Source organism: Xenopus tropicalis, chromosome 8 (assembly GCF_000004195.4).
Source record: "Xenopus tropicalis strain Nigerian chromosome 8, UCB_Xtro_10.0, whole genome shotgun sequence".
NCBI classification, from domain to species: Eukaryota; Metazoa; Chordata; class Amphibia; order Anura; family Pipidae; genus Xenopus; species Xenopus tropicalis.
Genome location: NC_030684.2, coordinates 44,421,514 through 44,446,252, shown reverse-complemented (window position 1 = coordinate 44,446,252; position 24,739 = coordinate 44,421,514). Strand labels below are relative to the sequence as shown.

The window sequence follows — 24,739 nt, the reverse complement described above, 5'->3', positions numbered from 1 at the left end:
AAGGGTAGGAGATCGTCAGGTTCGACATAAGTCATTTATGTAATATTTCAGTCCTGTCAAATCCCAGTACTACTTGGCTACTTAGAAATTTTACATTGTGTGAATAAACTTAATTTCTACTTATTTTTATACATGTATTTGGCATGGCTGCACAAATCTATGCAGTCTGTAGCAGGCATCTTAACAAATTGCTTAATAGCTATGCAGGACAAGAATTCAATGTGTTTAAGCTTTTAAAGGGGAAAGGTGGCAATGCTGAATGTGAGGCTAGCCCTTAAAAATCCTACCCAATAGTACCTGCTGGGGGAATTCATCAGCATAGATTCCTGTTGATGACTCCACTCATGTTAAACCTTCCCACCAGTGTTAGGCAATTAGACTAATTTGCTGGGGGTTTTGCCCTTCCGACCAGTTGTATTAACTTCGTCTCTCTTCCACATACACAGTTTTGGGGTAAGATTGAAGTATTTTTATTGTTGGTTATATTAGACCTTGTGGAATATATTTTTATTTGTTAATTTTAACCTATTTGACATCTGCCCTGAAGCTGATGGGTGGCAGACAAATGTAAAATGCAGTGAAATTCCTCCAGGGACCGACAGGTACAGGAAACCAAATGTAAATCAGCATGTAAGGGCAAACATTGTCATTTTAGTTGTGCCAAAATAATGTGCAGGTGAAATTCAGTCCTGTAGGCACGCTCGGCATAGAGCTGGCGCATCATCCATTTAAATCTGCAGGCTTGCTGTTATAGCTTATTAAGCAGTGTTGTATTGTGCTTATCAACTAATTGCTAATCAGCCCTACAGCACGAGGAATGGACTAGATCAGGGCTGTCCAACTGGTGGCCCAGATGCAACCCCAGAGGATTTTCATGGCCCCCGGTCTGCCCTCCAAAGGATATTCATGGCCCCCAGTCTGCCCAAAGGCTCTGTAGACTTCACTGTATGATATCATTTTATAGAATCTAGCCCTCAAACATGCTATATGAGAAATTATTGGCCCACTATATGTACTAAATTGGACAGCACTGGACTAGATCATTGTTTGGCCCAAAAACGTAGATTGTCTTTAGTCCTGACCTCACTGAGCCCTCTATACTACAGCCCCCCACCCCCTTTTCCTTTTTCTCTGTAATAATAAATCAGTACCTTGTACTTGATCCCAGCTAAGCTATAATGAATCCCTATTAAAGGCAATACAATCCTATTAGGTTTAATCAACGTTAAATGTTTTTTTTTTTTTTTTTTTAGAAGAATTAAGGCTTGGAAATCCAAAATACCCCCTTATCTGGAAAACCCCAGGTCCCGAGCATTCTTGATTACAGGTCCCATATCTGTACAACTGTGATTCTGTGCATGTCTCAGGTCACTCTTGACCCTCCTCTCTTGCCAGGCCCTCACAGGGTCTTTACTTTCTATAGTTACACCACTGGTCCATTGAACGGAAAAGCTTGAGTTGACAGCACATTTATTCCTACGGGGCCTGTACAGACAGGACTGCAGTGAAGCACTGAACACACATGAATGTTAATTTATTTGTCCCTGTGCTGCAGAAAGCATGAAAAAGCCACCGCACTGGAACACAACAGGCAATGCTGGTGTGTATGTGCCCTAAAGGTGAGGGCCTGAACAGAGAAAGAAACGAGCAGTTTATAAGAAAACTAATAACTGATAATTACAAACTCTGGTTGCTGGGGTGCTCAACATAGCAACCAGAGTTGGGATTTTTTTATGTGTGTTTCAGGCAGAGTAATTAAGAATTTAGAAACTCCAAGAGAATAAATCATCCATTTAAATAAATCCTTGTTGTGATTACTTTAGTGTAAAAGTAGTACCAATAACTTTTACGTGAAGTTCCCTTTGCATTCCTGTCCTGGAAGATATCCATACCTACAAAAAAGAGTAGTAAATAATCATATGTATTCCTACCAAGTTAATTCGTTTTTCCAAGTGGGGTTTGTTGCTACCCCTAGTAAGGGTACCATACTGTACATAAACTCTGCATTTAATCTGCTCTTTGTTTTGATTTGTTCCAGGACAGTATCCGATAGCACCCAATCAGCAATTTGCTTTATGCAGCTTATCACAGTTAGTCTAATGATGACAAGTGTCTGGTTGCTATGGGTTTCTGCATGGTGCATCTTTTTCCCGTGCTCTCCATAATGTTACGGCTGATCATTTTGTTATAGTACCCAACAGATACATTTCTACTTGATTTTCTTTGCTGCTGCAGCTGAAGCCTGTGATAAGGCACAAGGTTATTATATTGCCTGGAGTTTTTTACTGTATGATTAGCTGTATGTCTGGGGGAAATATTCTATTTACTCTTGTGTTTACCTTTTAGAAAGTATAGTATAAGGGCATATAACTGTATTTTGTGTGTAGGTTTGGAGCTGACATACTGCTTGCCTTTCCTTATGCATTCTCTGTAGACGTCAGCTAAATGCCTTTCTATTATAAGTTGATGCTGTTTGTTTCTTGGTTGTGCTGACAGACTACTCCATTTTTTTCAATCAGCAGATCTAAGTCAGACACAAGACTCTGCCTATATTAGAATAAATGGCAGAGCATTTTAGGCGATGAATGAATTTGCAACCCCCACCACTACCACTACCACTACCATCGTCAGTAGGGTTTGGTAACAAGGAAACTGCATTCCTTGTGTTTTCTCCTTTCAAGAGCTTAAAACCCAGTAGACCAGACTCACCATGTCACCTGTAATAGATATTTAAACAAAAACACACACCCGGTGTGAATTTTCATTCAGCAGCCCAGAAATTGAACTATAACTCTCAGAGCTTAATTCATTATTGAGACAAAATAAAAGTGGAGGTAGATTAGTTGGATTTCCTGCCGTATTCACAAACCTCTCTCTCCGCTTCTGTTAATTTGTCTCTTAAACCAGCAGTTTCTATATCTTGTCTTTCACAATGACATTTTTAGGCCATTTTTTTTCAATTTGGCTTTAGATCTTTCTAATCCTGTCAGGTGACTCTCTGCCGTACCTGCACCTTGTGCTAATGATTGCGCCTTTAGAGAAGAGATTTCCTGCTTCTTTTAAAGGCCAAAATGGAATTTCTCATCTCTCAACTGATGGTATATCCATTAGGGATTATCTCCTGTTAAAGTAGAACCTCCTGATACATTCCCACAAAATGCTACTATTGCCTCAAACTAGCAAAATAATTCACAGTAAGGGCCACCTATTTTATGGTAGAAATAAGTTACTTTTGTATTTATAATAGAATCAAATACATTTTTTTTCTGATGCTACACCTATTGCTATTCTATGATTAGACAGAAAATGGGAATGTACTCTGCCAATAGGCTGCTAATTGACATCCATGAACATGTTAATGAGTCCCCCATACTCCCACAAAAAGAGAGGTGAATGGAGATTAAAGAAAGCAATGCAGAGCAGAAGAGTTGAGAAAAATGGGTTGGACTGGGGTGCCAGGGGCCCACCACAAAACCTCAGGTGGCAGGCCCACTCTCCAAACTATTTTTTCCTTCACTCCGCTCATTTTTTATTCATCACTTCTCCTCAAATATTATCATGCATCCTTCCATTTCTTCTCTTTGTTCTGAAATGGAAATGGCATACAAGGCATATGGTTGGGTGAGCAGGAGCGCCCACTGACACCTGGGCCCACGGGGAGTTTTCCTGGTATCCCGGTGGGCCAGTCAGACACTGCCAGGCTTTACTCCATTTATAAAAATGTCAGGAGAAACTGTTTAAAATGTTGTTGTTCTTCTCTGTTTTTGTAGTTTTAACAAGTGTCTATATGCTTTCTTTCACCAAAAAAATGAAAAGTGGAGGCTGAGTTAGAATTTAGGAGGTTTGTGAATATGCAGAATGCATTTATACCACTTTCTTATCGTGGGCGACTAATCTCCCCGTGTGCCACTGCCCTAAGGCATGTGTGTTATCTAGAAAACCATTAGGGAAAGCCCTTTCACTCCATTTTTTCTTTATGCTCAGGTTTCCCCTCTGGCGCAGAAGAAATCCATAGTGCACTTTACTTGACACCAATGGCCCAGAGGACTCCTTTCACCTTCTTCCTGTTATTGGCTGCCAGCCTGTGGCACGGAGACTGTGATCCTGATGCAGGGATGATAGAGAAGGGCAGGGCACAGCTACAAGTGCTTCAGGACTTTGCTCGCCACCCCCGCTACGGAGACTGTTGGCACCAAGCCCTTCAGAGGGTGGATGTGGGCTGCAAAAGGCTGAATGAAGAAGAGCAGAGTCGTATCGCTCTAGCATTCACTCACTGCCATCTAGAGAGGTATGAGCGCCATCCTATTTTTGGTAAATATGTACCAGACAGAGCTGGAGTACAAACACCCATGTTTCTTCCTTGCCATTGGGATTACATTACACTTTCACAAATACAAACTTGTTGATCTGTGCCTTCCTAGGCATGATGCAAAGCAAAGATATGGCAGCTCTCCAGCAGTCTTGCGCAAACTGCTCCATCTAATGTACCTAAGGGGAACTGCATTTGGGCCATACCAAGGCACTCTGCTTCTTTACAGTCCATTAAAAAAATACTGTCATGGGAAAATGTTTTTTTCTCTCAAAACAAATCCATTAATAGGGCTTCTCCAACAGAATCCTGCATTTTTCAAAAGCATAAACAGATTTTTTTATATTCAGTTTTGAAATTTCCCATGGGTGCCACAGCCATGTGACACACTTCAGTTACACTTTGCTGCTGAGCTGCAAGTTGGAGTGATATCACCTCCCTCCCAGCAGCCGATCAGCAGAACAATGGGAAGGGAGCAAATAACAGCTCCCAGTAGATATTAGAATAGCACTCAATAGTAAGAAATCCAAGTCTGGCTAGGGACTCCTCTAGTACCATGGGAGTATAAAGTACACCATAAACATCATGACAGAGTCCCTTTAAGAATGGGCACCCATCATGATTTTATTTTACCTGCAGTTATGCAGTTTGCGGCTTGTATACACCTCCCTGTCATGGGCAGTTGTGCCCACTCCCACACTTATATGCACTCACGATACCCAACATATGAGTAGCCATTCCTTACGTTCTGTTGTATTTTTTTCATTTGCCAATATTCTTTTTAATGTGTTCCTGTTTTTTACTGATTCTGTGCAGGTCAGGTCGTGATTTCCCAACTTGCACAGAACAAAGCTCTATCCGGCAGTGCACTCGGGGGATGGATTCTGTGGCCTTTAATGCCTACACAGAGTTTTTCACCCATGCACACAGCATCTGTTACTATCTGCAGAATGAGATATGGCAGGAGCAGGCCCAGGACATCATACTGCGGTGAGTATAATGATTTGGGGGGCTATCATGTTGCATGTCTTGGCAGCAAACTCCATAAATATTTAAAAGAACCATGCAAAGTAATTTCCTCCAGCAGCTACTTATAGATGTGCTGATATCTATGGAGAATGTGTCAGTAGAAATAAGGTGTTGATAACTCTGGAAAGGGGAAAAAAATATTTCTCTCCATTTTTATAATCCTTTGTAGAATACTTGCAAACCACTGGAAGTGCCCAAGTTTGGCTTGTGTTAGCTGGCACCACAAACCTGACATCTAATGTTGTAAAGATATACATTTTCTGAGCAACCTTGGGGGCCCAGGTGCAAGTCCCCAGAATACCATTGTCTGCATTTTAAGGCAAACTAGCTGGATTGCCTGGATCCTCTTTTGAGGAATGATATTTTCTGGGGCTTTGCAGCTAAGGGTCTAGACTCATCCTCCCTCCTTCACCAGGGGAATCTTAAAGAGGTTGTTATCCTTCAAATTAACTTATAGTATGATGTGACAATTTGCAGTTGGTCTTCATTTTTTATTATTTGCCATTCTTTGAATGATCACCTTTTTGTTCAGCAGCTCTCCAGTTTGGAATTTCAGTGGCTATTTGGTTGCTAGGGTCCAATTTAACCTAGCAACCAGACAGTGGTTTAAAACAGTGACATAAATATGTATATAGGAGGGCCTAAATAGTAAGATAAGTAATAAAAAGGAATAATAACAAAAGCTGTAGTCTCGCAAAGCAATAGCTTTTTGGTTGCTGGGAGGTATCGGAAGAGGAAGGCAAATAATTCAAAAACTATTAAAAATGAAATCAAATTGAAAACATGCAAGAATAGGCCATTCTATAACATACTATACATTCATAGATGAACCACCCCTTAAAAGGCTGAATTAGGTCACTATTCTGCCTTATATATTGTAGGAGGTTGTCATTGCTTTAGCAGCTTAAAGTAAACAGTAAGGATATGTTGTTTGTTCTTACTGGTCCTGCCTGCATGGATAACAGGGTTCCAGTCACTTTGTGTGTGTTGTCCGTAATCTGAGTCCAAAAAAAAGTTGGATAAATTAGCATGCTCACCAGATGTGTAGTGGAGTCATTGTCTCTATCATTACTGATGCTCCAGCGGTGGAGGGATACCCAGAAACACATGATTAATGACCACAGTTCCATTGGAAGAGCATTGTGCAATTGGTGTCTTGTGTTTTAGAGACAATACTTGATTTATTACATAACATGAAGCTCTCTTTCCACTCTGTGAGAGTGATATTCTGTTAGCCTGGCTTCCCACTTCTCTATGTAGTTGGGATTACTTGGATAATTCCGATGATTCAGATTTGTGTATATTTTTGACAGTTCTGGTATGTGTTTTTTATTGTATCTGTTCAAAAGCTGTGTCTATTTCAAGAAATCCTTTTTGGGGCAAATAGTTTGCCTTCCTTTATAATTTGATCAAATCTAAAATGGTTTATAGATTTGATACCACACACTTATTACTGTTTAAGTAACAACTGGAAGATGGTGGAGCCATGGTGTTTGTGTAGAAGTAGGGGTAAAGCTAGTGTCGGACTGACCCACAGGGATACCAGGAAAACTCCCAGTGGGCACAGTTGTCAGTGGGCCCTTCTGCTCCTAAACTCTTGGCCTATTCCATGGTCATTCCCTATTTCTGTGTGAAAACAACAAGGCTAAAAAGATAGAGTGATAATAAAAAGATACTGGATGAATAAAGAGGTTGAGTGGGGAGAGGAGAAGTAATAATTTTGGAGAGTAGGCCTAAGTGCTAAGGTTTTCTGGTGGGCCCCTGGTATCCCAGTGCGACACTGGGTAAAGCATTTAGTGGAAAAAGGCATGGACATTCTTCTTGTTAAATGTGTAACTAGGTTTTGCATCTAGAGTCATGAAACAATCAATGTTATGATTTAGAACTGATACATAATAGTATACTTTCCTACAGGAAAGTCCCAGTTATCCAGTTCAAGTTCATTTATGCTGCTCTGTTGTTAAGACTTCTATATGAGGGAAAAGGAGGAAAGTGGACAACATTGTCTAGTCCCATGTGATTAGCTTGACTATTCTAAATGTGGGGCTTCTGCATAGAAACAATATCTTAGCAAGACAAATTATTTTCACTTCTTGGATTGATTCTAAAGTACAGTGAGAAGTCACCATATCACCTATACTGAGGTACGTGTGGTGAGTCTATTTATAGCAATTTCTGCAGTTTTAGAATTTTAAGATGATAATTTTGGGCAATTTTCTTCTTGTGAGATTCAAATTAGATTTAAATAAATCACTTTAACATTGGGGTTGTCTGGTTTCGTGGTATTTATCGGGACTATTTTCTTCTCCCTTCCAGACTGACTGTAAACTCTGACAGCGTGGCTCAGCAACTAGAGGCCACAAACCTGATGGCAGAAGAGATGATGCAAGCACAGAATGCTACTCTCCAGTCACAGGAGGAGATCCTGCGCAATGGCAACATGCTGAAACAGACCCTCCAGGAGTCCACTTTGGGTGAGTACATTGGAATGGATTTAGTGTCTTCATACACACTGGTTTTCTATGGACAATTTTAGGGCAAAGGCACTGCTGGAGATAATTCTGGGGTTAAGTGATTTCTCCATGTTTTTCATGTTTCGTCCACAGATATGAAAGAACATTTCCTGGTGATAAATATGTAGAATAACTTTGCCCTGCAAATTATTTGGTTTTAATATTAGAAATATATCCCTCAGGTAGTACGGTGGGCCCCACAACTGTAGAAACAGTGGCTGCATCAAGACCATTAGTATTGCCTCAGAAACCCCTAAACTCAGCCTTGCTTTGCTAAGCCCTGTTCTCTGCAAGTACATAGTACATAGTTACATAGGGTTGAAAAAAGACCAGAGTCCATCAAGTTCAACCCTTCCAAGTAAACCCAGCACATACAAACCTATACTGACCTACCTATACACTCACATACATAAACTATATACAACAACACCAATACTAACTGCAGATTTTAGTATCACAAAAGCCTTGGGTATTATGTTGTTTAAAGGAACAGTAACACCAAAAAAGTGTATAAAAGTAACTAAAATATAATGTGCTGCTGCCCTGCACTGGTAAAAGTTGTGTGTTTACTTCAGAAAGTCTACTATAATTTAGATAAATAAGCTGCTATGTAGCCATGGAGGCAGCCATTCAAAGGAGAAAAGGCACAGGCACATAGCAGATAACAGATAAAACACTATTGTATTCTACAACATATGTTATCTGCTATGTAACCTGTGCCTTTTTTCCAGCTTGAATGGCTGCCCCCATGGCTACACAGCAGCTTATTATATAAATTATAGTAGTGTTACTGTAGCAAACACTGGTGTGTTTGCTACAGTAACACTACTATAATTTATATATACCAGTGCAGGGCAACAGTGCATTATATATTTATTATTTTAAAGCTCTTTCATTTTTTAGTGTTACTGTTCCTTTAAGAACTCATCCAAGTCTCATGTATGATCTTGGGTTAAATTTCAGCCCAGCTATCAGTTAGGACATAGGCCAAAACTAATTTAGAGAGATTGAATTAAAGGGAACCAATACTAATTCACTGTCAATCCATATGAACTGAAGAAATATATTTTATCTTTCCAGGGATCTAGTTATTTAAACACACAGCAGCTAATTACATTATATTGTGGTGCAATACATTTTGAGAATTACAGAGGAGAGGCTCACTTCCCCCATGGTGGCACGGTCAGCTGTAGTTTTTTCACCGTGGCTATAGTGCTCAGCATGGGGTGTTGGATAGTTAATTGGGTGGATATTGATGGCAATTGGAACCTTTGCTTTCCAGATCCCCCCCCAAAAGGAGTGTCTTGTCCTTTAGATATTTGTGCAGGCATGGGAGCCATTATCTGGAAACCCATTATCCAGAAAGCTCTGAATTATGAGAAGGTCATCTGCCATAGACTCTGTTTTATCCAAATAATTATACATTTTTTAAATGATTTATTTTTTTCTCTTTAATATTAAAACAGTAACTTGTACTTGATCCTAAAGAAATAATAAATCCTTATTGGCGGAAAAACAACCCTATTAGATTTATTTAATATATAAAAATATTTAGTAGATGTAAGGTATGTATCCAAATTACAGAAAGACCCCCTTATCCCGAAAACCCCAGGTCCCGAGCATTCTGGATAACAGATCTTCATTATTGCCCATTAATTCATTTTCTCTAAATGTGTTTTGGCCTATGTGTGGCAGCCTGCGCCTCTGTCAGCACTTATCTGTAGCCACATTGAGGCAGATAGATCGGTGTCATATAGGATTCCTCTGACGAGAGGAGAACATACATTTTTAGCCTCTGAGCCAGTAAAGGACATTGGTATATGGTTTGAGAGAAATCTCTCTTTGTCCCCTTTAGGAGTGAAGCAAGCTTTCCATGAGATGCGGCAGTCTGCCAATGAGCAGCGATTGTTGTTCTCTGAAATCTTCAACCGCATCACCTACCTACACCAGTTTGTTGTGGGCGAGTCCAACATTCTGTATTCCTTTCTTTACAACCTCATGGCCAGTGCTGCTGTTTTCCTGCTGACTTCTACACAACGAACTGCTGGTGCCAGGTAACCCAAGTTTGCCTTGCGATCTATAGCTGAGATTGGCCATGTCTCTCTCTCTCTTTAATACAATACAGAGGGTGCAAGCTGAGACACCAAGCCAGGAGGCCTGAATTGAGATTTAAAATAGGTCCTGGCATTTTAAGTACACAGAGGTCCAAACAGCCCCCAAAAATAGTAAGTCTATGGCATCTTAAGGCAGCCCCTCTGGCATTTGCCAGAATCCATAGATAGCCATTATAGGCTTGTATCTAGCTACAGGAGGCACGCCTCTAATATAGAATATCTCCCATCCCTTTCCAGATCATAAAGCCTAAAGTCTTACACTTTACTGCACCAAATGTACAATAAAAATCATACTAACCCCCACCAATCCTAAATGCTCAGTTTCAATACATCTGACTTCCAAATTTAAGCAAGGGGTGGGATTCCTTGTTTTGTTTTGTTTTTTGCTGTAGCCGATATACTTTGTGTTTTCATCTGTGTTTGTTTGTATTTAAGGTTGATTCTGTTTGGCCTGATTGCAGCCAATATATACACGGAGAGAACTATCTGCTCATATATCCTGGAAGGCTCTGATTCCAGCTTTGAACAAACGGTGAGAGCTCATTATGCACTCCATTCATGCACTCCATTGATAGAGTTACAAAATAAAATGTAATATGAGGTGCAATTCTCTTCACCTACAGCAACCAATCAGCAGGAAGCATTTACTTGTCATCTGTTATGGCTTGTTATTGGTTACTGTACCTGGGCAAACTCTGTGCCTTTTATTACAAAGGTTAAGAATGTCATGTAATAAATGGTCCAAAGGGACCATAGACTGTGCAAAATAAAAAGTATTTTCAATAATAGTGAGCCAAAAAATGTAATCTATAAAGGCTGTTGTGAAGTCAAATAACCCTTTTTTGGGTGCAGATCTATATGGGGGATTAAGGAACCTCCTCTGAAAATGCCACTTTCAATCTCTTCCAGGAGAGTATATCCTTCTGGGTCGGAATAGTGCGGAAAATCTCCACTTCGATTGGCCTCTCGATCCTCCTCTACTTTTTTTTGACCCATAGGGATGTACAGAAGCAGAGCCTGGAGGTGCTGCAAGGGCTGCAGGAAACCAAAGCAGAGCTGCAGAGCATTCTCCGGGAGGCTGGTAATATTCTCCTCACTGTGCCCTTAAGCAGGGACAACCTCTGACTGTTAATAAAGTACAGTTCCCTGCTTCCTAATCCCAGTGTAACCTCTAAAAGGATGCTGGGAAGTAAAATAGTTTATATGGGAAGAGAACAGATAGAAAAAAAAAACTTGTCCTTGCCCACTGATATTATATATATGAAATGGTTCCCCAAGGCAGAAGTGCAAGAGTATTAAGTAGTGCAATTTGGACCCCATAGAGCTCATAATTTGAGCACTTCTGTTTGGGGAATGTGCAGGCCCGGACTGGCAATTTGTGGATTCTGGCAAATGCCAGAGGGGCTGCTGTAAAATGCCATAGACAGTCACTATTTATTGGGCTGGTGGGGGGCTGTTTGGGCCTCTGTGTACTTGGAATGCCCGGGCATATTTTGAATCCCAGTCTGAGGATGTGTGCCCAGTGCCAGATAGAAAATCCAGAGCAGAAGTTGCAGATGCTATATTCTTTGGGGGTTTTTTTTTAGACCTTATTGCTTGTATTTCTCATGAATCTTACATTAAAACACAATTACCATAGAATACCATTGCCCACTAAACTCTGGGAGATTTGCAAAAATGTACACATTTGCAAAACACATTGAAGTCAAATTTTTATGTGGCTATTGGTTTTTGTGCAAAATACATTGCAGATTTTTTTTTTGCTGTGAAAAATCTTGTGGTGGTTTCCCAAAAATACTTGGAGTGTGGAATTTCACTGCAAATCCATACCTTGCACAAAAATTTTGCTCTTCATGATTGCCTGCTGGTTAACCTCTCCTTTTAATAATGTACAAACATGCTGAAGTTGAACTGTTTATAAATGTCTGTTTCCCCCTTCAGAGAAGCTTCTTAACAAGCCTGAGCTGCAGCAGGACATCATCCCCCTGGTGGCAGCAGATTCGGGGCTTCCTGATCCGTCATTTATCCAAGAGCATAAAGTGCACAGTTTGTTGCTTGACTCTCTCTACAATGAGCCACTCGGTGAGACTGGATAACACCCCATCTCTTTGCCACAAAGTCATGGATGTAAAGCTATATCCTAAATAAAGTATTCCTATGTACAGTTACAATAGTCTTATTCCATCAGAGTACATTCCTTAATAACAATGGTACAAGTATATGATGTAAAAAAAAAAGTTAAGTGAAAATGGGCTAACCCCCCCCTCACCCATTAACCATCCTTCAGGCTGGGCTGAACTATCCACTGCTTTTGCCTCCCCTTCACTGAATAGTCCAAAAGTTAGAGGAGCTGGTGCAGTAACATACCTCCCAACATTTTAAAATCAGAAGGAGGGACAAAAATGTCTGCTGCGTGTAGCGCGGCAAAATTTTTTAGGTCACGCCTACTTTATGGCCACGACCCCCCCAAACAGGCCCATTTTACAAAACCACACCTGAAAAGCATAACATACACAAAGTGCACCAGAAGACAGACACGGTGGCCCCAATCATTTTATGACATATTGTGGCCCTAAGGATTTCATTATGCTCTGTGGCACCTGTATTTAATGACCGACTCATGACAGACATTGGTAGCCAGGTGTTATGTTTTGCTCCCCCAACATCCTCCCCAACATACTTCAGCCCCCCCAACATCCTCCAGCTCCCCCCAACATCCTCCCCAATATCCTTCAGCTCCCCCCAACATCCTTCAGCCCCCCCCAACATCCTCCCCAACATCCTTCAGCTCCCCCAACATCCTCCCCAACATCCTTCAGCTTCCCCCAACATCCTTCAGCTTCCCCCAACATCCTTCAGCTTCCCCCAACATCCTTCAGCTTCCCCCAACATCCTTCAGCTTCCCCCAACATCCTTCAGCTCCCCCCAACATCCTTCAGCTCCGCCCAACATCCTTCAGCTCCCCCCAACACCCTTCAGCTCCCCCAATATCCTTCAGCTCCCGCCAACATCCTCCCCAACATCCTTCAGCCCCCCCAACATCCTTCAGCCCCCCCAACATCCTCCCCAACATCCTCCAGCTGCCCTTACCTTCCTCCAGTGTCCTCCCCAGCGTCCCCCTGCTCCTACCACCAGCTTCCTCAGCTGCGCCCCAGGGCTCTTCTTCTCATCCTCGTGACGTCACATGCACGTCTCCCCTTAGCGCCGCAGCTTCTGCACTGTGAATGGCTTTTGGTTAAAACTGAAGCGAGTGGTGCAGAAGCTGCGGCGCTAAGGGGAGACGTGCGTGTGACGTCACGGGAGCGGAGCCCTTTAAAAGCGGGACAGATCCGCACCTATCCGGGACAGCGGGACAGGGTGGCAAAAGCGGGACTGTCCCGCGTAAAGCGGGACAGTTGGGAGGTATGCAGTAAGCCTGGTTATCTAGTATAAACACAATGCCTCTACCTAGTGGGCTCTGTAAGCCAGTTAGTCCTAGTGGGAAAATATTTTTTCTTAAATATTATTGTTTACATGGCACTGACACATCAGACCCTGCCCTAGAGGAGCTTACTTATAAAGGTGCCCATACAAGTGCTGACAAGGATGCACGTGTATGGGGCCCTCAGACAGGCCTGCCCAAAAATCTGCCAGATGTCGATTGGGCAGGTTTAAATCAGCGCATTGATGCATTCCTCATCCTGATGGTCTGTATCACATCAATGTAGCTTTAGACATTGTCTGGTGTAATTGATTAACTCTCATAGGTAAGGAGGCTACGTGTAGTAGCACCCTCCCACCAACCCTCACATGCCTTTTGAAATAAAAAACAACTAGAACCTAAAAGGTATTTGCTAGCTATTTACTGGTGGTTTAGTTGCATCAGTTCTGATTTTCTTTGTGTAACCTTCCATTTTTAGTCCTTGGCCTGCAGATGTAAAGCTATTGTATAAAATGATCATAGAGAATTCTTTGGTTTATTCCACAGAGGCACAAATCACAAGCACGCCAAAAAGGAGGAGCCGTTCTCCATCGCGCAGAGTGAGCCGTGGGAGGACCTCTCGGGCCTCTGAGCCAGCTGTGTACAATATTGCTGTTCCTCAGCCAACAGTAAGTTCTACATGTTTCCTCTGGGTTAAGTCCGGCACTTGGAATGATGTTGGGAGGGATGTGCACACATAAGCAAACTTTTGCAAAGAAATTAGTTCTGCCTTATTCTTTAAAGGGGATGTATTGTGTAAAAAAAAAAAAAAAAAAACCCAAGAATGTGCCAGTGCCGTACATGCATTGCTGCGTATAAAAAGATAGAAGTGTGAGTGGGTGTGGTGCACAAGTCACAGGTGGGGCTGGGGGCCAGGTGAGGCTTTTCTGTGTCTTTTCAATGCCATTAATAATCTCCTTGATCTTTTTTCAGGCGCCGCGGTACAACCTGCGCAGTTCATCCCTGTCCAACTCTGTGGCTGATCAGTAACTGTTTGATGCCCTTTCATCTAGAAGGAAAAATATGTTTTGCATGTTTAACAATGTGATTTTAAATACCCCCAGGTTGATAATTTCCTTATTTATTCTGGTAGGAGTACTGCCTTTATTTTGTGTAATAAAGATGTATTTATATATATATATAATCTAAAGTTTCTGTTGGATGTATGAATGAGTGTGAGGACTGACTAGCTCTAATGGTTTCCAGCAGTGGCTTTATAATAGAGGAATCAGACCCTGCAGTCAAAGGGGGCCCTGGGGGATGGGGAGTGCTGGACTTGGGGGGCTTGCTTATTATTGCATATAAATTTAGCTCTTCTGGCTGATTAAAGGAAAGGTAAAAACTAAGTAAGCCTTATCAGAAAGGTCTATGTAAATACAGCCATAAGCCACAAACGCTGCACGAGTCCTTTTGTAAACTTAAGGTATCTAACTTCCTCTCTCAGAAAAATCCTTCATTCCTGGGGTCAGAGTCTGTGCAGCTCTCCTGCTCCCCCCTCCCATGAGAATTCACAAAACTCCCTCCCTACTGTCCCACTAGAAACCTAAACTGCACTGCAGTCAGTGCTCTGTAAATGGGAGAACTGCCTCCCCATGAATCCGTACCGATAGCCCTTCCTGCTGCCAACTGGCATTGCTTGCTACAATTGTAATCCACCTCAGGTCCTTCTCCATTAAGGATTTACCTAACTTAGTCCACTTATGGATATACGTGCGTAACTTTACATTTCTTTCACTTAAAATCTGCCATATAGCCGCCCAGACAACTGGTTTGTCCAGGTCTGATTGCATTGATACCAAATCCTGCTTCTGTTTGTCTGCATGCACTCATTGGCTAGATACTTTATTTACAATGCCCATCTCCAAATAATTAATGATCAAATTACATAATAGTGGGGTGCTGAAAGGGTCTGTAGGTGATCCACTAAGAACCTGACTTCAATGAGAAAATTAATGATTGCTTTATCAAGACCAACATTCGTTCATTTAGGCTAAAGCGACATGGGGCCGATTCTCAGCCTTTGGCTAAACGCAGGCCAAGAATCGGCCCCTATGCCTGCACCCGGAACAGATTTTGCTGCTGATCTCCGCTCTCTGTAACTGCATCTAGCCCGAATGTATGGCTCTAGGTGTGGGCACAGGAAAAGGCTGATTCTTAATCTGCAGGCATTAGCCTAAGAAATCAAATCTCTATGTAGCAAACCCTTTGGCAAAGTGCAAGTAGATCACATCTACTGCATACCCTTTGTGTAAGATCCTACTTAGTTCACCACAAAAAGCAGTTACTGTATATACTCGAGTATAAGCCTAGTTTTTCATTACCCAAAATGTGCTCAAAAAGTCACCCTCGGCTTATACTCGAGTCGGGTGCCATGGGTCCCTCCAAACTAGCACCCTCTGTGTGCAAATTAGGCCACCCGCAACCAGACCCTACAGTGCCCTGGCCCGCTCCCAAATTTATCTTCATCTACCATCCTCACCTGTCCCATTCTGCACTAGACATTTCACTTTATATTCTATATAAACCATATATAGTTTTGAAGGATTTTAACTTTGTGTTTTAGCTTGGTTGCAGAGTACTCTTAAGGTATCATTGTTGATAAAACAATTGTTTTGTTGACCCTCCACTTACAGAGCTAGTTTACAGTTTCTATTTAAAATAAATACTTAAAAACATATACCCCACTGATGCCTCATTTAATGTAATTCTGTTGGTATTTATTTTAATAAAACTTAGCAGTAGCTGCTGCATTTCCCACCCTAGGTTTATACTCGAGTCTAAGTTTTTCCAGTTTTTTTAGGTAAAATTAGGTACCTCGGCTTATACTCGAGTATATACGGTAAACTTATGATACACTCCACCATAAAGCCATTCTGATTCTTAATTATAATGCCAATGTCCAGAAAAATCTCCTGAACTTGATCCCTAAACCATCAAATAACCTGCCCAATACAGAGACCTACAACTGCCATGGTGAGCTAGTCTCTTTTTAAATATCAGAATTACATTAGTTTCCTCCAAACTACTAGAACCATACCAGATGAAAGGGAGTCTGGGAAGATCTCAAAGTACTTAAGGGTGTATACACCATTAGGCCCTGGGCCTTATTCACATTAGCTTTACATATTAAACTACCACATCCTTTGGCAGCCACTAATTATTTATTGGAGCTGAGCCATCTGTACTACTACAGAGTTGGTTCTGTAATTGGCTGCCTCTTCTATTGTATCTGCTGATGAAAATGCTTCAGTGCATGAAAACATTCTTATATCCACAAATGGCATGATTTTAGAAAGTAAAAGAAAACCAGAGGTATGATACTTAGCATGGATGCCCTGTAGCTACTGAGAGATTAATGGTTTGTTACTCTTTTGAAATATATCTGCAATGAGAAAATAATCAAGTAATGTGTAAGGCAGGACATCCTCAGAAAATTCATTAACGTGAACAGAGTGGCAAACATGAGCTTCACAAATCCTTCCTAGATATGAAGACGACATATAATGAAAGTAGAGATAGCCTGAGATATGTTTCCTTTATTGCTCCTGAGAAATGACTGCATAAAGCAAAATATTAGCTTGACATATAATGATGCTGCATGGTACACAGTAACAGAAGGCCAATTAATATATGTTGGTGAAAGAGGTTATGGCAGAATGGCATTGGAATGGACACAATGACTGCATTGTTATTGCGAGTTTGAACAAGGATGATGATGGAAAGCAACAGAAAATTAACCTTGAGGGCAATAGCATGTTAATGGGTCTCAGGTACAAGGACACAATAGCAAGGTCTTTTGGATAGCAAACCAAACATCTACATTAGAGCAGTAATACTGGGCTCTCAGGACAAAGTAATTTCTAACTGGAGATTAATTTTGTGCATATAAATCCAAACTGGGGGCTGGAAACATAACAGGAGGCCCAGCCTGAAGGCTAGTATGGCTAGGATTTATGGTCAGTGCTTATTTGCCATTTTAGAAAGACTTGAAAGTCCAGGATGAAGGCCAGTTTAATCCCAGGGAGGGGGGGGGGTTATTATAACCACTTACCTGATACCCCAGGTTGGTGCCTCCTGTTAGAAGAAAGCTGCACCAGCCCAGGGTACTTCTGAGCATGCACCACAGAGCGATATTTATCCCTCTTCTCTCTGGTCAGGCTAAAGCCTAACTGTAAGCAAAAAGCGGTTTTTTGTTTTTTACAGTACTGGGCAGTGCCAGCCCGGGGCCACTGAAGAAGTGGAATGCAATCACTCAGTGGTGCTCACTCAAAACTACTAGCAGGAGCCCTGGGGGCTGGGGTTATGATTTTATAATCCCTGGAGGGTGCCTATTGATTCCCCACCCCCTCCCCCCAGTGATTTAACCTTTTCTTCTCCTTTAAGGTGAGATTTGGAGTAAAGGCTTATTTATCTGCTTGGATACCCCATCAAGGAGACTGGAAAAATGAATGTTCCTATTCATCTTTAACCTCATGATGAGCTAAGGAGGCCTTGGCCTGATGCTGGTCCTCAAACGAGTACTTGAATCTAAAAAACACAGCTTTACTGTTTGTATTGTCCACAGTCCAGTTATGATGTCGGCATTTTTTCTTTATGCAGTTGCAACACTGAATTACACACAGAATACATCTGTACACAGACCTCAAACTGAAATCTAAAGCTTATGTCTGTGATACTCTAGACTTGTGAGTACCGCACAGAGACCAGTGCACACTACAGATACACATGGAGCGTTATCACACCTGACCTATAAGAAAAAAACCTCATGTTCTGGGTGTATAAGACAGAGGTATACTACACACTATAGTGTATGAGGAATGACTAGAAGTGCAGTTGCAATCTGTAGCTGGCAAGAAAGTGTCACTCATATACAGAATGCACAAGTCAGTCACATGATGAGAAAACGCCAAATGTAACATTGTAAAAGCCTATGGCTTTCTTTTGCAGTAAAGGTTTCTGCTAGCCACAGTAGGACCAGATACCACCTGCTGGCACAAATCACTCAGTACATACTAGACATGGTCAGAGATCAGATTCAGCCCTCAGAGGTATCTGTTTGATAGCTGAGATTGCACAGTCATATAAATACTTTACAAAATGACAATTTAATCATTTGGTTAACAAAATATTAAAAACATTTTAAAAGATAAATGTTCACAAGACATAAGAACCCCCATAATTCACTAGGGGGGAGGATACAAGATATACACGTCCCTCGTTCTGTGACTTGGACATATGCAATATTCAGATCCACAATTAATTCCTTTTTTTTTTTACGTCACAGAAAATCTGGTAACACCGATCACTTCTAACAGGAACCAGAAACGCATTCCGCTCCTTGAATTAAATAAAATCTTCTAAAGTGCTGCCTTTCTGTCTCATCAATCTGGAGAGAGCCGAGAGAATTCATCCAAAAGAGGTACAAAATCACAGGGAGGAACGACCTTTCAGTAGCGGCCAAACGGATTGGAGTTTTGTTGTGGCTGTGTGCCTGGAAAAGAAGCAGCATTAATGGGTACAGATAAAGACAGACTTTGTGGGTGTTTGTTTCTTCACTGGCTTTGGAACTGCAATGGCGGCAAGGTAAGTTCTATAGTGAGGGTTGCCCATTGTGTGTAGATTATGGTGCCTCAGCTTGGAGATTTACTTACTGGACAGTTGCTGCTGGAGCTGGCGGACCAGAGCTGCCGTTTGCTGTTGTTGCTGGGTCTGCTGTAAACCCTGTCTCTGAAACTGAGAGAGAGATTTGTGAGGAAAAAGGTTAAACTAAAAATGTGTAAAACTTAGATCTGTGAGGAAAGACAGGAAGCCAATGGGAATAAAGTCGCCAGTGAAGTTCAGTAATTCATGCAAGTACCTCCATTCAGTGGACACAGACAGCACAGAGCCAACCCCCACACTTACTTGCAGTGTCTGCATGCCAAGCCCTGGTGGCTGTCCTTGCGTTTGTGGCTGTGGGACTGTGGGGACCTGCTGGGGAGGTGGTTGTGGAGGGGCTTGTTGCTGAGGTGGTGCCTGATTCTGCTGCTGCTGTTGCTGCTGCTGCTGTTGCTGCTGCTGCTGCTGTTGTTGTTGTTGTTGTTGCTGCTGTTGTTGCTGAAAATAGTTATGTCTGCTTATTACTCAAAATAAATTCTGCAAATCCCTAAGCCTCTGTCACTCGGCCTAGCAACCCAGGAGGCCAGATATAGAAACTAGTTTGAAAATATTATCATAGCCCCTTAGTTTTCTAACCTCTTACCCTTAATATCTGTTGCTGTCTTAAATACTGCTGCTGCTGTTGTTGTTGCTGCTGTTCAGGTAACAGCTGAGGCCGAATTGCACCTGTTACTGGCTGTGTAGTAAGGTGACCCATGCTTGGCATCATGCCTGTCTGAGTTATCTGCTGGTGCGGGAATCTGCAATGGTACAAACAGTGTTATTATGGTCATTTAATCAGCAACTGACACGCCTATCTACAGCTGTACATACCTTTGTCCAGCTGAAGCACTGTGACTGAAACCAGAGGCTTGCTGGTGCACATAGCCGCTGGGTCTCTGCTGCATCTGGCGCACTGGATCAAGAAGAGCCCCACCAGAAGGGGGAAGAGATCCAGGGTATTGCTGAGTACTGTATGGTGGGGGCACCAAAGCACCAGCCTGGGATGGAGGAGGGTGTTGCTGCAAGGTCATATGAGAGCCATATGATGTGTAACCCTAGGGAAGTACAGTAAGAAAAGAAATAATATCATAAAAAAAAGTTTGACATTTTATGATATAATTAAAATGGTGGCAAAAGAAGAGTAAACAAGTCAGTTCTCAGAAAAATACAGAATGAAACAACCCACTTAATCCCCCCATTCATACCTGAGGCTGCATAGAGCCATATGAAGGAGTTTGACTCATCTGCCGTACAGGCTGCGGCATCATTCCTTGTGCCTATAAAGGAGACGATAATATTCTGAATCTGCCCGAGTAATACTGACACACAGATGTGTATGGAGTAAACTACATAAGAGACCACCACTATTTTACCAAAAATCTGCATAAGTTTTTAGTGCTAATCTCAGGTCCTCTCTGAAATGCACATTCCTCCCACAAACTACGAAGGGGGAAGGTCAAAGCTCTTGTATGCAGAACCACCAGTGAAAACTGATCTCTGGCTAAAACAGCCTTGCAAAGACACTGAACACTATTTATATTTATCCAAATTTTCCTGATCACCAAAAACAACCTCAAACTCACCAACTTAGCCTGCAGCTGCTGTCTTAATAGTTGCCCCTGAGGAATTGGCGGCTGTGGTCTGTACATCACAGGCTTGTATGAGTCCATCATCCCAGCTTGAGGGACTCCACTGACATACTGAGGTCGGGCAGGAACCTTTACCATAGCCATCCGCGTAGGTCTGTATGAGTTATCTAGACGCGGACCACCTAGGAGTGTTCAGAACAGGAAGGCTTAGAATATTTCCTTTTGAAAGTTTATTGCCAAAGGAAGTAAGACATATACTTACCTGGTGGTAGTGGTTGGTTCTGAGCATACATGTTCTGGGTTGCATAAGGTAAACGGGACATTCCAGCAGCCTGGGTATGCAGAAGATCAGTGGGGACCATTCCATAAGGGCCCGGGCGGCCAGGACCAAGTGGAAATTCCTATTAGGTCACAAGCAAAGGGCTTGTTAAGATGGTAGGAAGTGGCAAAGAAGTGCTCAGATATTTGAGTAGCAACTACAATATTTGAGATTGCAACTCAAATATCTTGTTGCGGATAACAGTAAATCTTGGTGCTCACGCTGGGAGAACAAAAGAGACAGACAAACCTCTACTTTGCTGGGTGCCATGTTCCTCTTTTTCTCTCTTTTGGGCTTGCTTGGCTTCTTCCTGTCATCAGTGTTAGTGGTGCCACCCACTCCACTTTTGTCCACCTTAAGAGCCTCGCTGAGCTTTTTGTCAGGCTCGGTACTTGTAGGAGTAGGAGGTTCTTCATCCTCAGGTGGAAGAGGAAGGTTCTCTAGGTAGTAACTACGAGGCTTTGGTTTCAAGTGGGTGTGATACAAGAGCAAACGTTGTTGCTCCTCCATGCGAGACACACGTCTGTCCACACGTACAGTACCAAACCAGCCCCAAGAAAGAGGAGCAGACTGTTTTATCCCCTCAAACAGATCCCAAGGGGAGATCTTCTGTTTGGTGGAAACCTGAAGACCCTGTAGAAGGAAGGAGGAGATATTTAGGGAGAAAATCGATGTGAAAAAGAAAAGCAGCAAAGGCAGGCAAAATGCAGGCTGGTTAGTGGGAAGCCGCAGAGAGGAAATGTACCAACGGTAAGGAAAAGGAGAGTACAATCCTAATTTTATTTATTCTTAATTTCTGGGACAAAACACGGTGGCTAAGAGGATCCTAGCCAAGAAGCCCCAAGGTGGCCTACATCTGGGTGTACTGCAAAAGGGCTCTGTTCCTGGTCAAACCCCAGCTGTCAGCCTGCAGCTTTCTGATACATGTTTGATATGTTGTGTTTTAGGGCAACCAGAGATCCTGGGTGTCTTACTCAGAAGAAGGACCACAGAGCAGTGGAGTAGAACTATCAACTGAAAGGATCTAACTATAGAAGCTGAAACTCCAATTTACTCTTTACTGTCCTGTCACCTGCAGTAGCAGCTATACCAAGGTCATGCATTGCACAGCAAGACTTAAAGCTTAAAGCACTCACCTCCTTTTTGAAAATAGAATCAAAACCTGCAATCTTGTTGCCTTTGGTATCAATAAGAGATCCCTGTGGCTCGCAAGTTATTACATCCCGAGTCTGCTTGGGGAGAGGAAGGAGCTGACGAACCTTTTCTAGACTCTCAGACTGACGATCACCCAGCTCTTTCTACAGGAAACATAGAAAGAAGAGATTAGAAGAGATGTGGTTGTTTCTATACAAATAGGAAAAAAGGCATGCATAGAATCCCTTACCCGCAGTTTCTTTACTAAGTTCATGTATGCCCTTTTATTCTCTTCCATGCTCCCCTGAGATATACTGGACATATCAGCTGCCAGAGTTCCGTTGATCAGAACACTGAGCATGTCTAGGACAGTCGTGAAGAGCTCGCTGCAAAGCAACATAAAGATGAGATTACAAACAGCTGATGATGAGTAGTCATATACAATACATGGTACTGAATGTCAATTTGTTGGTGTCACATATAAATATGACCCACCTCACTGCTGGCTACTTGCTTATCAATGGGCATTGGCTGGCAACCTTTAGTGCTGCCAACTGGTGCACACCATGGGAAAGCAGCCGGATTTTTAAATAAAACAGCACAAAGGGTAACTTTAAAAGGTTCTTTCCTCCTTTACTGAACAAGAGGGAAAGGGTACATCAATGGGGGTACTTTTCAGTGAGCACTGCTAACAGAAGCACTGACCTGTGGATTTGAGTAAGCTACTGTAATTTCAATAAGGGTGCCTAACATTTGGACACACCCCAATGATTAACCCTTTCCTTCTCCTTTAAGAGGTATAAAAATGCAATGTCAAATTGATACTCTATGCCTGCTTTAATCACAGGATTTATAGTTTATAGAGGGATTGGCTAGGATTTGTCACTGAATTCTGATTTTTCCCTAACAAAACAGCCTGATTAGCAAAATCCTGATTTTTTTTTTCTTTTTTTAGCTATTTAAATCTAAGGCTAAGGAAGAGAAAACAAACTGATTATGGGAATCAGTGGGCAAAGCAAACAAGTACAGATGAAGAGGCACAAAGAGTGTGTATACGTTACTTGTTTGACTGCATATCCACTGTACCACTGCTGATAATGTCCAGCAGAAGAACAGCCCATTCAGTGGTTTGCTGAGTGCTGCGCTGAACTGTATCAAACATCCCACCAACCTAGAAAGGAAATTGAGGACAGGGAAGATGTCAGTAATAAAGGATAAATTCACCTGCATTTTCCGCTGCATTCTTGTAGGGACTTCTATTGCTAAGAAACATAATTCATTTATCACACTTCATCCTCTGCTTTATATTTCTTTCTCTTACTTACCAGGTTAAGCCTCAGTTTCAATACATCATGCAGCAGCTGAGGAGTTTTGCAGTCGTCCTGATACTGATCTTCCCGCCAGTTGCTAACAATCTGAAGTGGGAGGGTTTGGATTTAAAAGGACAGTGATTCAAAAGCAATTCAAATGTATGAAGGTTAAAAGCTGTGGAAAAAGTGATAGTGGGTGGTGTTGGTAAGAGAAAAACATAAAGGGACTGTTACCCAACCTACCTGTTGCACCTGGCCATAGAGTGATGTCAGAAGCCCCTCCCGCTGCTCATCCTGTCCCTTTAGGCAGGTCAATACCAGTGACAAAAATGGCTGCTGACTTAGCAAGGACATACTGCAAGGCACAGACATAAGAATATATAACACAAGCAACATAAGGAAAAGGAAACAACCTCAGCCTTTTATCAGGTGACTGAACAAACATTTCCTATACATTCATATCACCCTTACGTATTGCTCTCAATAAGAACTCCCCAACTGGTCTTCCTTTGCCATTCACAATCTACTCACCTTTTCTGCTTCTGACGGTCACGTTCCTTGCGAGAAGAAGATCCTAGGTGTTGGCCCTTCTCTAGCTCCTCCCCTGCTGCTTTTAGCACATGACCTTGAACTGATGTAGGCAGCTTTGCAATGAGAGGGGCCACAAGCCAAGCCCCAGACCGCTCTAAAGAACTGCATTGACAAGGATTTTTTAGTTATTGCTAATGAATAATATGAAAGGTAAACAAAGCCATAGAGTAATAGACCACAACAGAAGCATCACTTGCCTGAGTACTGGTTTTGTCTTGCTGTTGGGAGGAGCGTTGCTGGAGGTAGCATTGCTCAGGGCAGCACTATTGGCGGGGGCTGCGCAGGCATTCTCGGCCGATTGCTGGAATACTTCAATTGTGGCTTTAGCAATATTTTCTAATAAAGAATTCATTTCCTGTTGGTAACAATCAAGATTTAGACATTAATTGCCCAAGTGCAGTTGCTGTGTCCCCCAAGAATAGGGAAAAAAACATTCACAGTTCCTCAGATATTATGGGTAACACTAGTGTATAAGATATTGCCCAACATCACACATTCTTGGCTAAAACTTTAGTTGTCACAGCAAATTTTTGATCAGCACCTTTAAGACAATATATTTGATATTTGGTGCAAGTCACATAACACCCACATCCATCTGATCATCCAATATTCTTTGACCAGACAGTACCAATGAGGCAATATCTTCTTAAAAGCCTTTATTGAAGTAACGGTTCCCTGACCTGGGCACTAGCAATTTTTCAGACCAACACCAGTCTTTTTCCAAGCTACTG

The 24,739-nt window shown here is 42.1% G+C and overlaps 2 protein-coding genes across 6 annotated transcripts in view; one reads left to right on the top strand and one right to left on the bottom strand.

Moving 5' to 3' along the window:
• The first annotated feature begins 276 nt into the window (after window positions 1–276).
• Window positions 277–14,564, top strand: LOC100493164. Of its 3 annotated transcripts, none has more exons than XM_004916820.4 (10): window positions 277–453; window positions 3,985–4,288; window positions 5,126–5,299; window positions 7,655–7,812; window positions 9,707–9,905; window positions 10,401–10,497; window positions 10,875–11,046; window positions 11,907–12,047; window positions 13,933–14,054; window positions 14,359–14,564. In XM_004916820.4, exons 2-10 carry the CDS (start codon window positions 4,035–4,037, stop codon window positions 14,413–14,415), a joined length of 1,374 nt encoding a protein of 457 aa, XP_004916877.2. In that variant the 5' UTR covers window positions 277–453; window positions 3,985–4,034; the 3' UTR covers window positions 14,416–14,564. The 3 variants fall into 3 exon arrangements, with proteins under 3 accessions (XP_004916877.2, XP_004916878.2, XP_012825008.2); XM_004916821.3 differs by lacking the exon at window positions 277–453 and adding an exon at window positions 474–602; XM_012969554.3 differs by lacking the exon at window positions 277–453 and adding an exon at window positions 1,259–1,619.
• Window positions 14,565–16,944: 2,380 nt separating this feature from the next.
• med12 (mediator complex subunit 12) overlaps window positions 16,945–24,739 on the bottom strand; it is a 29,535-nt gene continuing 21,740 nt past the window's right edge. The window contains exons 28-43 of one of the 3 annotated variants that reach the window (XM_012969006.3): window positions 24,206–24,363; window positions 23,949–24,110; window positions 23,661–23,772; window positions 23,433–23,522; window positions 23,169–23,278; window positions 22,358–22,493; window positions 22,110–22,271; window positions 21,223–21,606; window positions 20,917–21,055; window positions 20,649–20,836; window positions 20,271–20,342; window positions 19,897–20,120; window positions 19,667–19,823; window positions 19,330–19,521; window positions 19,077–19,158; window positions 16,945–18,916 (exon numbers count right to left, since the gene is read on the bottom strand). In XM_012969006.3, the coding sequence (XP_012824460.1) occupies window positions 18,873–18,916; window positions 19,077–19,158; window positions 19,330–19,521; window positions 19,667–19,823; window positions 19,897–20,120; window positions 20,271–20,342; window positions 20,649–20,836; window positions 20,917–21,055; window positions 21,223–21,606; window positions 22,110–22,271; window positions 22,358–22,493; window positions 23,169–23,278; window positions 23,433–23,522; window positions 23,661–23,772; window positions 23,949–24,110; window positions 24,206–24,363 (2,412 nt within the window). In that variant the 3' untranslated portion in view covers window positions 16,945–18,872. The remainder of the gene's footprint in view (window positions 18,917–19,076; window positions 19,159–19,329; window positions 19,522–19,666; window positions 19,824–19,896; window positions 20,121–20,270; window positions 20,343–20,648; window positions 20,837–20,916; window positions 21,056–21,222; window positions 21,607–22,109; window positions 22,272–22,357; window positions 22,494–23,168; window positions 23,279–23,432; window positions 23,523–23,660; window positions 23,773–23,948; window positions 24,111–24,205; window positions 24,364–24,739) is intronic. The other 2 variants (XM_031891511.1, XM_012969009.3) reach the window with 2 other exon arrangements.